Consider the following 13556-nt stretch of genomic DNA (forward strand, 5'->3'; position numbering starts at 1 on the left):
TCCAGAGTGGCTCTGGGCAGATCCAATAGTTTTAAACTTCAACATAGTACCCGCCTACAAGGAAGTCAACGCTTGTCAATGGAGCGAGGCCAGACTCTCTGTACAAATGCAATGTACGAGAGTCTGGTTAGGACCAGGCTAGGTGTCTAGTGGTTAAGTGTGAGTTTACTCACCATACAGGCCTCCATGAGCGCTGTGTGCATCTCGTCTGTCTTGTGTTCCTGGTCGGCCCCGGCTTCCAGCAGGAAGCGCACCATGTCCAGGTGCCCTGGGGAGAATAACAGGGCTTAGCATGCTAATGCTAAAAGGAACAAGGTTTACCATGCTAATGATAGTAGGGCTTTGAGGGACAATGCTAGCAGGGGTAGCTAACCATCACAAGGTTCTCTCTACAAAATGGGAAGAAATGTCATGTAAATGAATTGCTGTCAAATGAAAGCTAGCATGGTCATACCTTTGTAGCAAGCCAGGGTAAGTGCACTTTCCTTGAACTCGTTGGAGTGCGTGTTGATGCCGGCTCCGTACTCGAGCAGCACGCGTGCCACGTCTACGTGGCCGGCGCTCGCCGCCTCCATCAGCGGCGTGTGTCCGTTCTCATTGTGGTCCTCGATATTGGCGCCCTCCTTCAGCAAGACGCGCACCACGTCCAGGAAGCCTCCCGCACAAGCGTACGTCAGGGCCGTGTTACCTGGAGCACCGGGACGGACACAGATGTGAGTGTGAACCTGTCAAGGATTATGAGGTGTGTGTATGTATGCATGCATACGAGTGTGCGTACCTGTGGAGGACTGTGTGTATATATGCAGGGCTCTAAAGTGCAAGTATTTCACTCGCATTTGCCCCTAAAACTACATATGTGCGAACCGGAATTTCTTTTCACGAGCAGTGTGCGACTTAAGATTACAAGCTACAGTAATCTATTTGACCCCTTTAAAAATTCAAGTCCCACATTTCACAAGAGGTATGCGCCAACACAGTATAGTTTTTTTTTGTCATAGCTAGCTTGCTAGCTAACCCTTGCAAAGTCGGCAAGGTTTGAGCATAGACTGTATATAAATAATTTAGTTTGAGCCATGATGAGGATCACTCCCACACTGAATTGCACAGTAAGCAAACCAGACATGTAACAAACAAATTCATGTCTGACTGCATAGAATAACAATATGAGTCCAATGTAATGTTTAAGTTACATAAAACAAACAAAAAAACTCAACTGTATTTTGCACCCAAATATGTAGGGAGTCAGATGGCTGAGTGGTGAGGGAGTCGGGCTAAATTCTCAAGTAGGCATGGGTCAATGTTTGATTTTGTGTTATGTGATGTTCCGCAAAGTCTTATCCCAAAACCTGCAATTTAGGGTTTGCGTTAAGATGACACATTTGGCCGTCATCTTGATGACAGAAACTGCAGTCTAACACGGCCGTTCCAAGCGTCGCAAGACGTTTGGCCCATCTATGCTTAGTTGGTGCCTTATCTTTCCATATTCCACAGATGTGTCCCTGAGTACACATAACATGTGTCTCGTGTGTGTGTGTGTGTGTGTGTGTGTGTGTGTGTACATAAAAACAAAAAACTCAACTGTATTTTGCGCCCAAATACAATTCTAAACAAACAAACAAAATTCTTAAGTAGGCATGGGTCAATGTTTGATTTTGGTGGTAGGTTAGTTGATGTTCCGCAAAGTCTTATCCCAAAACCTGAGACGGCCTTGGGAGAGGTTGGTAAGTGGCAGTTTGATACATTTTATTTGGCTTCCAGCACATCTCACTCACCCCTCCCCCACTAGGTTCTGAGTGGCATAGCTGGTTCAAGTGATGTTTATGACAGGTGGTCAGTGGTGTGTGTAAGTCAGAGGACTCAAAAGGGGAGAGGCCAATTTAGGGAGGAAAACTGTTTTAAAGATTGTTGATGGAAAATGTGTTTTGGTCACTTTAAGATATATTATTATTTTGTTTTAATTACTTTATAGTTAAGTGAATCAGCCCATGCAACAAACTAAGATCCTAATAGTCAGTTACTTGTGGTCTTGTGCTCTCCTGGTCAAACCTGTGTGGCCAGTTAGGGAGTAGCAGAGTGATCAGTTGTTGTTTTGATGGAGGTCCACACCAGCATGCTTTGAGGCGGCGGCTGGCTGCTTTACGGCGCAGGCTGGCTGCTTTCAAGCGCGCAGGCAGACTTTTTAGGCGCTGGCTGGCTGCTTTGAGGCACAGGCAAGCTTTTTCAAAGGGGGATGCACGAGTCCTCCGAAGTGCTTTCATCTGGCAAATATCCTGATGCACTGCATTCCATATTACTCTCTGCATACTTAGGGTCCTTTAAATTGTGGTGGGTTTTGAGGCAATTTCGAGACATCCTTAGTGTAAAGGGGCTAAGCACACCATCAAATAGTTAAATAATAATTGTGTGCTTGAATGTTTTTCAGACACAGAGAGTAAGCTGAATCCAAAGAGTGCTGTTCCACCAAAGAAACAACCCAGAACTTCTTGCACTGTCGCAAATGAAGAGCCCGGTAAGTTTAAGGCAATTTCGAGACATCCATAGTGAGAGTTGTAAAGGGGCTAAGCACACCATTAATCATGTAAAGAATTGACTTTGTATTCATTTTTGTTGTCCCTTCTGTAGGAGCTGTGAAAGGTCAAAAGATGCCCTGGAGACCAGAAGAAAAGGATGCAGTTTTTCAGCACTTTGGGAAATACATTACTTTGCAAAGAGTAACAGGGAAGACAGAGTGCATGGCATGCCTCAAGAAGGAGCCTACCCTCCACAGAAGTTCTTGGAAAGATGTAAAAAATGTCATTCACAATTCCATTCAAAGCATGAAGAAAAAAATGGCTTGTGATGAAGCAGGACAATAGATGAGATGTCTGGTGATGGTTAAAGTTATAGGGTGAGGGTGGTTAGTTACAGTTAGTTATGGCTAACATTTTTGGTTAAGGGCTACAGATGGTTAGTAAGGGGATGGGGAGCATTGGGGTTCATTGTTCTGTTTTATATGTTGACTACTGATCAAGTTTTGTTCATTAAATGTGGTCCCCCTGTTCATCCAAGCATTGGGCATATGTGACAAGTTGAGAAAATTCTAATAAAGGTAAAGTTTGGCAACTGAAACAGTAACCTTCCTAATATATATTATACATATACATGACAAGGACAGCCAGGAAAGACTGAGCACACGGCATGCCTTAAGATTCCTTGGGATCTCTGAACTGTTTGTGTGCACCTGCTGTCAACAGTGCAGAGAATGAACTGCAGGGGTGAGAGGACACAGCCCTTTGGGGAAACGGGTCAATTGTGTTGGAGGTCAAAGAAGGTGTTGACCAGCACTCTGACTAGTTGGTAAAGTCCATTATCCACAGGGTAATTTGGTCATCTAGGTGGAAGTTAGGGGTGGAACGGTACACTGAAGTCACGGTTCGGTTCATACATCACGGTTCGGTACGAGTTTGGTACAACAGAGGGAAAAGCAAAACAAACCAGGTTCCTGTACGAGTGAATACGGCGCATTGAAGATGACATGTAAATTCCGATTGTGTCAGTAATTTTGTTGGCCCTATTAAGGGCCAACAAAGCACTGTAGGGAGAAGTAGATATTTTTTTTTTTGTCTCGTTCCAGTGATTGGCACACCTGGGTGATGGCGTCGGATATTTTTTGTCATTTAGCAAACGCCAGATGCGTTATATGCGTTAGCATGTTAGATATATTTCCACTCACATACCCCACCACCAGTGACGTGCGGTGATGTCAGTAAGAGGCTAAGCACTTGAATGGGAAAATGTGTCCAAACTTTTGACTGGTACTGTACATGTTGAAGAATACAGAATCGAAGTGCGCAAGTGAGTTTTTCGCTTGTCGTCCGCAGTGAACGGACAGTAAAAGCACTGCTTATTCTACCATTTTTTTTGTATTTGATTATGCGTAACTGCGACATTCGTCATCGTAACGTCTAAACAATTGGAATAACACACATTGCATATATAAATCACAAGAATAAATAGTAAAAATACAAGTTTATTAAATAAAATGATTTAATAAAAAAATTTACGTTTGAATTTTGGCAGGGTAGGCAGTGCCTACCTTGCCTACCCAGACTGCACGTCACTGCACACAACTGCTGAACCACGCCAACACACAGTGCTTGTCATATCCACCACTCTCTCACCTGTACTACTGTAACTGAATGGGAAATCGAAGTTTTCCCAAACTTGCAATCTTAAAAAGGCCGGCGGGTCCTCTATCTCTCGTGGGTCGCCATAATCGTCCTTAGTGCTGCTAGCTAGCCTATCTCTGACTCACGGCAGCGCTAATCAGAGCTACAGATTAGATGTCCCTAAAGAACACGAGTATCTAACAGTAGTTCCGCATTACATTAATTAATTTGCACGCAAGTTTTATTTATTTTTATACCGTGTATTCTCTGTGTAATTTCATGCACCGAACCGTGACGCCCGTACCGTACGGTTCGGTACTAATACATGTACCGTTCCACCCCTAGTGGAAGCTGGTGGTGAGTTTCCCAGCAAGAATGTTTGCGGGGATGTTTAGGGTGTTCCAATGCCTAGAATTTTCAAACAAGAGTCAGGCTGTAGTGCTGGGGGGTCTGGATGCATATGTATGCCTAGTACTTGGCAATATTTATCAATCTTTATATAACTTTGTCTGCACCAACATCACCAAAGAGAATTAATTGTATGTGAAAACATACTTGGCAATAAACTGGATTCTGATTATAATGAATTCTTTTGCATTATCAACCCCTCTGCTTATTTGCATATGGCTACCACTCCTATAGTCTTTTGATTTGATTCATACTTTATTTACCTAAAATAGTACTCTATTCAGGACAGGTAGAGCAATGCTCAAATATATGATGTGTTCAACCACTCCCCTCCATCTTCTCGAGTTCTATCGCTGGACCGTCCAGCGCATGCTGCCCGTTAGCGTGACCGCTATTGCTATTGAATGTCAGTAGCATGATTAATAAATATGGTTTGTGCAAATTGCGTGGACAAAAAAAATCCCCATTGGAATAAACCAGGTTTACAAAATAATGTAAAAACATGTGGGCTTATGTGAGGCTCCTTTTTTTTTTGCTGTTTAGCTCTCTACAAGACTTAAACAGCGAGGTATTAAAGAAGTTTGCCAACATAAGAAATGAGCCTGTCGTAATTAGTCAATGTCTTTTTAGCTATCACTCAATATCTTTTTAGCTATCAGTTATCAACAGATACATTAACGTACATTAAATTATTTCTTTGTGATTTTTTGTATGATGAACAGAAACAAGGTTGCGTTGGTGGCTCTGAACTGAGAAAGGTCTGTGTGGCATTTGATAGGCAAACATATAATTCATTTTAGCCCTTAGAAAAGTGCTCAGTATTGGATTTTGTGAGTGACTTTACGGTATTAATCTGCTTCATTATATAAGTAGATAAATACATTTGCATTCTGCATTGTTGAAATAATCTTTGTGCGCGTACGTGACCTAAATAATTTCATGCCAAAATTGCTAACGCATCTGTAATAGTTCGGTAGTACAAATACATTATCAAAATAAGTAAATTAAAACTCATACACCACAATCTGCTTTTACACTAAACAGTTTAATATAAATTTGGTTTGTCGACAACTAAAGTAAAAGCCATAGTCTGTATTTGAGCGGCATAAATCGAGATCCGGTGGATAAAAAAAAGTCATGTGATCTCAAATCTGCCGAGTAACCGAGTGGTAACCGGTGGTCCCCACTAACACGGGTCTGTGGACATATTTTTTCTAACGAGTGCATCGTGATTTTGAGGTGACTTCTGGCCTCGTGGGAGCCACCTAGTGCTGAAATATATTTTTGCAGGCTCCCTGCTCCTCCAGATAGGGTGGACCTCACTTCGTGGGGTCTGAGTCAAGGTCCTCACATGGGTTCAATAACCGGTATGTGTGTGTATATATGAGTACCTGTGGAGGACTGTGCGTGTGTGAGTGTTTGAGCACCTGTGGAGGACTGTGTGTGTACACGAGTGTGCATACCTGTGGAGGACTGTGTGTGTGTGTGTATATGACTGTGTGATTACCTGTGGAGGACTGTGAAGAGTGTGTGTGTGAGTATGCGCACCTGTGGAGGACTGTGTGTGTGTGAGTGTATGAGCACCTGTGGAGGACTGTGTGTGTGAGTGTATGAGCACCTGTGGAGGACTTTGTGTGTGTGTGTGTGTGAGTGTATGAGCACCTGTGGAGGACTTTGTGTGTATATGAGTCTGAGTACCTGTGGAGGACTGTGCGTTGACGTCAGCTCCGTGCACCAGCAGCAACTTGACAATGTCTACGTAGCCTCCGCTGGCAGCCGCCATCAGAGGCGTGATGTCACCCTTGATGCCCCGGTCCTCCACGTTAGCGTGCATGGCCAGCAGCACCTGCAGGACAACACTACGCCCTCAACCGCTGTGTGTGTCTGTGTTCTACCTGTGCTTGTTCATAGTGTGCATGTGTTACCTGTGCTATCTCATAGTGTGTATGTGTTACCTATGCTAGCTCAAAGTGTGTGTGTGAGTGTGTGATTGAGTGAGTGTGTGTGTTACCTGTGCTAGCTCGTAGTATCCAGCGGAGCAGGCCAGGCTGAGCAGACTTTCTCCCTCCTCCGTGTGCTCGTTGACGCTGCGGCCTTCGTCCAGCAGCTTCCTGACGGCGTTCACGTCGCCATCCGAGCACGCCTCCGCCAGGCTCCGGCTGAAAACAACCAGACTGCTACAGTTACTGGCATTGTAGCAGGACAGACCACCACAGCCACACAGTGTGGACACAGCTACAGTACACAAACACACCTGCCTGCAGTACACAAACACACACACAAATACACACAGAGTAGGGATGTTAATCATTAATACTTAATCAATTGCCTTGAATAATCGATTAGACGGACAATCTTGTTATCTGCCTTGTTAGGGTAGAAATAGCAGTACCGTATTTTTCGGAAATAAAGCCGCGGGTTATACCCAGATTGTAAATTTTTCTTGTGGTGATGCGGCTTATATTTCAGATAGACTGTGTTTATGGTTCTCCGTAGGTTGTGTAAGTTTTTTTGGTGTAAAAACTTACAGCAATGGCGTTCAAAGGATTCTGTTTGTCCTGTTTATCACGGCAACCCCGCCCCCGCCCCTGACGCAAGCGGTTCTTAATACTGACCAATCACAGCCAAGGGGGTATCCGTAACTATCCGAAATTACGACGGATAGTTAGAAAATTCAAGAGGTGCACGTCGAGCTCTCCGGGGCTCTCCGAGTGCTCGGAGAGGGCGTTCCCCGTAAGGCGTTCCCATGTGTCCGTTTTTTGGAAAACGGAGAAGCATATATCGGCCTTTACAAGTAACACTAGCATGGTAGTAGTATTCAACAAGTATTATGCTAGCTAACTTAGCCCGGAAGCTAACTAAAGCTAGCTAGCTACCGTTTCGGAAAAATAACTTGCGCTTTGGGGGCCGTCGGAAATATTTAGAACTCACACTACACTCAAACTAAAGGTAAATAATTAGTTAATTCCCAGGCAATAGCAAACATACATTACGCACTTATTTTCGTTTTTCGAAGCGTGTTAAGGCCAAATTATACTACTCCAACTCGGTTACGGACAGACAGACGGACGGAGTCGGACGGATTAGTTGAATTTATAGTACTCTGAAGGCTGTAGGTGCTGAAAACAATTCACCGCCAGAAAATTAGGTGGAGCAACGTTTTTGACGCCTGCCACATGACGTCTGTGTGTGGAACCAATTGCGGACCAATCACAGCCAAGGGGTATCCATAAAATGACGGACTAGCGGACGGATAGTCAGGAAAATCAGGAGGTGCTCGGAGGGCGTTCCCTGTGTCCGTCTCCGTGAAAACGGAGTAGTATAAATCGGCCTTTACACAACGGCATGCTGTAAGATTGCCTATACTCGTGCATTGCTTGGTATCATTGTTCCCTTATCAAGTGCGGCCTATATTTCAGTGTGGTTTATACTCAGATTTATAAACACAAAGCTCCCATTCTGGTGGGGTGTGACTTGCGGCTAATTTTTCAAAAAATATGCTAATTGCGCGGGCCCCTTTTCACATTGTTCCGTTTGAAGGATCCATTAGTTGAATAAGGATAGAGGACTAGAGCTGCCATTTTTAGAGAGCCTTGTTTTATTATTCTGTTCGTTTAAATTGTTTGTGCTTTGTGAATCAATGCTTCACATAAGACCTGCATTTTGTATTTTATTAATTATTAATCAATTATCGATTGTTAACGTGTTCAACTATCGCTTAAGGAAAATACACTAAATTAACACACACACACACACACACACACACACACACACACACACACACACACACACACACACACACACACACACACACACACACACACACACACACACACACACACACACACACACACACACACACACACACACACACACACACACACACACACACACACTAAATGTTAACTTGTGTTATCTTCGGGTCATTCTGATCCATCAGTCATTGTGAGCCACTGTATTGCGACAACTTTACCGCATACAAAAACAAAGTGAGGAATTTTCTTTTAACCGTCGGGCTGTCTCAGACCCCCCACATTGTGAAGGTTAAAAGAAAATGCTATTTATTTGTTTTTGTATTGGGTAAAATTGGGTAAACACAACGATGGTTCGTTGTGAACCTTTGGGTCATGTGACCCGAAGGCAGCACAAGGATTAAAGGCATTCCAAAAGTCTTTAACAGGACAGAGGAGACCAACAAGATGTAATATATTTTTTCCAATGATAGCTAAGTTCTGAAGCTGATATACTCTCAGACTCACACTCATCCTCCCTGTCATACAAGCTTTGGTTGAATAAACACCATTTTAGATACTTTGTTTACTGATGTTACAACTTCTATTTGAGAGAGAGAGAAAGTGGAGAGAGAGAGAGAAAGTGGAGAGAGAGAGAGAGAACGAGAAAGTGAGAGAACAAGAAAGTTAGAGAAAATTGAGAGAGAAAGTGAGAGAAAGTGAGAGTGGAAAGAGAGAGAAAGTGAGTGAGAGAGAGAAAGTGAGAGAGAGAGAGAGAGAAAGTGGAGAGAGAGAGAGAGAGAAAGTGGAGAGAGAGAGAACGAGAAAGTGAGAGAACCAGAAAGTTAGAGAAAATTGAGAGAGAAAGTGAGAGAAAGTGGAGATAAAGTGAGAGAGATAAAGTTAGAGAAAATTGAGAGAGAAAGTGAGACAGAAAGTGAGAGAAAGTGGAAGAGAGAGAAAGTGAGAGAGAGATAAAGTGGAGAGTGAGAGAAAGTGGAGAGAGATAAAGTGAGAGGGAGAGAACGAGAAAGTGAGTGAACGAGAAAGGAGAGAGAGAGAAAGTGACAGAGAAATTGAGAGAAAAAGTGAGAGAGAAAGTGGGGGGAGACAGAGAGAGAGACAGAGAAAGGAAAAGACAGAAAAAGGCAAACAACATAAGCTACCAAACCCACAACACTGTATCAGTATCTGAATGTGTGTGTGAGAGAGACCCTGTGTGTGTGTCTGTGTGAGACCCTGTGTGTGAGTGGATGTGTGTGGTGTGTGAAATTACCTGTGTGTGTGTGACAGAGATCGCCTTTGTGTGTGTGTGATTGTGTGTGTGTGTGCGTGCGAGCAGAGAAACATACTTGTCGGCCTGGCTGGCGTTGAGCGTGTTCTCGGCCCTCATGCGTGTGAGTGCGGCGGCAGCCTCGTCCAGGGCACAGCTCACAGAGGAGGTGAGGCGGCGGAGGACCTCAGGGTCTGCGAACGCTTTACCATCGGCAGTGGACAGTTTACCTATCCCTTCAGCACCACACACACACAGACAGACAGACGGGTCGCCAGGTAGACAGACAGGTGGGAAAACAAGCAGCCAGGCAGGCAGGAGAGCAGACAGATAGCCACAGAGAGGTGGGCAGACAGACAGGTGGGCAGACAGACAGGTGGACAGACAGGTGGGCAGACAGACAGGTGAGCAGACAGACAAGTGGGCAGACAGACAAGTGGGCAGACAGACAAGTGGGCAGACAGACAAGTGGGCAGACAGACAGACGGGCAGACAGACAGACGGACAGGCAGACGGACAGGCAGACGGACAGGCAGACGGGTACCACGGCACATTATAGTGCCAGAGTTAGGACCAGGCCAGAAGAAACACATACAGTAAACACACACGCAAAACACACACAGTAAACACATGCAGTAAACACACAGAAAACACACACGCAAGCATAGATTAGCCATGATCACACTACACCACTTCCCCTTCCAGTCCTGACCTCAGTCTGAACACTAAACCCAACGTGGACATAGATATCGGAGGAGAGTTCTCTGACGAAACAGAGTTAACTGACTGTTTTCATCATTCCGACCATGACAGAGGCGGGTGAACTAGGGAAACAGTCGGCAGGATTAGCCAGTGTGTGACACTCTTAGCTCAGAAGTAGTCTAAACAAAAGCACACGCAGACAATATTACAGACGTACAGTGTAAACACTGAGACAGGGTAGTCTCCCACACACACACACACACACACACACACACACACACACACACACACACACACACACACACACACACACACACACACACACACACACACACACACACACACACACACACACACACACACACACACACACACACACACACACACACACACACACACACACACAGGGTGTACTAAAGGCCACTGCTGAGTCATGATGGGAGCTGCTGATCCTATATGGAAATCCATTGTTGATACTAATCTCCCTGCCGGTGCCCTAGCAAGCTAGCTTCCACCAGTGTCATGTGGATTAGGCGGGGCTAGCGTGTTAGCGGCTAGCTAACACACCCATATACATTATACTGATATGGGCTAGCCTGATAGGAGCATGGAGGCTAAATTACACTTATCACTGAGAAAATTATGTGCTAACCTAGCCTCTGCTAACCCTTAGCTAGGCAACAGGTTAGCTGTGTTACACTAGCCATTTCAAGGCTGGCTAACTCATAAGCTCACCATGCCGTTCCACACCAAACCAGCATCCACAACATGCAGACGAACCATATCACACAGGCATAAACCATGCTCTTCTGATCATTCTGACTGGTATACTGGTCACCAGCCCTGAGTCTTTTCGTTCAACTGGTCACCAACCCTGAGTTCTACTGTTATACTGGTCACCAGGCCTGACTATAACTGGGATTGTTATTGATCATCTACTGGTCAGTGGGCTACTGACAGACAGACCAGGAAGCAAGTGACCTTCCATCACCAAAACACAAAAGGATGTAGGGCCAGTAAAAATAACCCTGGCCAGCAGGGATTTGGGGGTCTATTCTGAGCACAAGCTTTCCATATAAAAGGTATTTCACTCTGTATGCAAGCCAAGTCTATACACTGTGGCTCTGCTAGGCTAAACACACTCCCTTCCTCGACTGACAGGAGTGCTAGCAACACGCGTGTGTGTGTGTGTATGTGAGTGTGTGCGTTCAGTACCGGCGGCCTCCAGCAGGGCATCCAGGCGGGCCTGTGTTTCTGGATCCACCGTCCTGAGGTCGGCTCCATCCGCGGCGCTGGACAGCAGGAGTTCAGAGGCTGTCTTCAGCATGGGGTTGTCCAGGTCGTCCTGGTCCAGGATGAACGACTCCACCTGGTGGATGGGAGGAACAACAGGAGGAAGGAAATCGAAAAAAAACTGTCAGGTGATGTTTTGAAAACCTGTGTATTATCTTTACCAGGAACTGGTCAGCTAGTGCCAGGCTAGCTAGTATTTAGAAGAGCACTGCCGACTACCAAATGTAATAAGTGAAAGCCAACATGTGTAAGGACCCAAAACAGAAGGAACAGAAATGTGGACGAGAACAGTTGGCTCAGTCACTACTTACAGAAATGAGCACTCACCATGCCATTTGATTAATATTTGTACCAAATTAAAACACATACTTCTTCAACAAACATCATAATGCAAGTTACAAAAACCACTTGTGTTTTGTTTCTACACCAAATACCAACTCTAGTAAAGTTACAGCAGTCAAGGGCGTACAGTACAGTACAGTACTATGACGAGTAACTTACTTCACCGAATCAGAGAAATGGATCTACAAGCACATTAGCAGGCCAAAGGTGATATAATTGTCCCACCAGGGCACCAACCACAAAGTTCTAACAGCTCCCGTGCCACGCCCCCTGCCCCACCCCCCTGGTGGTTGCCAGGAGACGGAGTGGTGCTTAGGGCCTGAGCCTGGGTGGATTTGCAGTCGCTAAGCACCAAGATGAGCAGCTCAGCTCAACCCGCTCGCTCTCTCGTTCCTTCTCTCTTTTCCCCTCTGTGTCTTTCCTCCTCCCTCACTTTTCACTTAACGCTTCCCCTCTCTCCGTTTCCACCTGTCCTTCCTTCTCCAGCTCTCCATCAAACTCTATCTCTCCAACAATCTCATCCCCCTCTCTCCACCTCTGCCAGTGTGACCTTGACCTGCATCCACCTGTTGCTGAAAGGGCAGTCCAGCCCTCTATTACTCCTGCTGGACAGGGACACCAAACATGGACAAGCACACACCACAAGTAGACAGGGCTTTTACATTACAAAGGCTTACTTTAAGTGCACTGGATCTGGCTTCCCAAGAGGAAAGCCCTTCACCTCTCTGCCCACCCTGCCTTTGAGAAGATGCTAAATCGAGACCACCTAAAGTGCTTGAAGGAACATTTACATTTATTCATTTAGCAGACACTTATCCAAAGCGACTTCCAAGAGAGAGCTTTACAAAGTGCATAGGTCACTGATAATAACAACAAGATAGCCACAAAAACATTGCGAGTAGCCAAAACATGAAGCACACATTGTGAACAACCAAAGTAAGTGCCAAAGGGAAGAACCATAAGAGCATGTAGTTAAACAAGTTACAATTAAACAACATGAACCGCTATAAGTGCAAGTGTACCTGTAGAAAAAAACAAGCAACAATAATAAAAACAATATATCACAGCGAGTACAAAAATTTAAATCAGTTACCACTAACCACAAGAGCAACAAGTCTCTAAGCAAGAGTCATTGTGATCCTTGAGGAAACTAACATCGGGTCAAGCGAACCATTCCTAAGTACCGTTGTACTCCCGGAACAAGTGCGTCTTGAGCCTTTTAGGTAAAGCGAAGGGGGCGGTACCCTGCTGCTTCTCAGGATGGGGAGGCTTGTGTCAGCGGCAGACCGACAGCAGCCTCCTTGCCGGGAACAATGTGTGTGTGTGCGCGCGTGTGAGACCACGGGAGTAGACTTGAGTTTAAGTATCACAATCTGTTCACGCACAAAAACACAGGACTGCCAGACACATCTCGACACAAGAGTTGATCTTGAATGCAGAGAAGATCAGATGGGTCTTGGTCCCCAGCTGGATGATGTTACTGATCTACTACCCCCCCCACCCCCCCTCCGAGTATTCCCATCATGAACTGACCCCAGGAACGACAGGAGGGAAGTAATGAGAGAGAAGAAAGAGTGTGAGGGAGAGAGTGAGAGAAAGACGTAGGGTGTGGTCAACAACAGCAATTCTCCCATGTTCATTTTTCTTTCACAAAAATCT

The 13556-nt window shown here is 45.2% G+C and overlaps 1 protein-coding gene across 11 annotated transcripts in view; it reads right to left on the reverse strand.

The window, feature by feature from the left end:
- The window catches only part of LOC134013596 (ankyrin repeat and KH domain-containing protein 1-like), a 40796-nt gene that overhangs the window by 24607 nt on the left and 2633 nt on the right, over nt 1-13556 (reverse strand). For 5 of the 11 annotated variants that reach the window (XM_062453127.1, XM_062453121.1, XM_062453120.1 and 2 more), the window contains exons 2-7: nt 11478-11631; nt 9640-9796; nt 6568-6730; nt 6255-6402; nt 455-688; nt 174-268 (exon numbers count right to left, since the gene is read on the reverse strand). In XM_062453127.1, coding sequence (XP_062309111.1) covers nt 174-268; nt 455-688; nt 6255-6402; nt 6568-6730; nt 9640-9796; nt 11478-11631 — 951 coding nt within the window. The remainder of the gene's footprint in view (nt 1-173; nt 269-454; nt 689-6254; nt 6403-6567; nt 6731-9639; nt 9797-11477; nt 11632-13556) is intronic. The other 6 variants (XM_062453129.1, XM_062453124.1, XM_062453123.1 and 3 more) reach the window with 4 other exon arrangements.

This window comes from Osmerus eperlanus, chromosome 27 (genome assembly GCF_963692335.1).
Source record: "Osmerus eperlanus chromosome 27, fOsmEpe2.1, whole genome shotgun sequence".
In the NCBI taxonomy this organism is placed as follows: Eukaryota; Metazoa; Chordata; class Actinopteri; order Osmeriformes; family Osmeridae; genus Osmerus; species Osmerus eperlanus.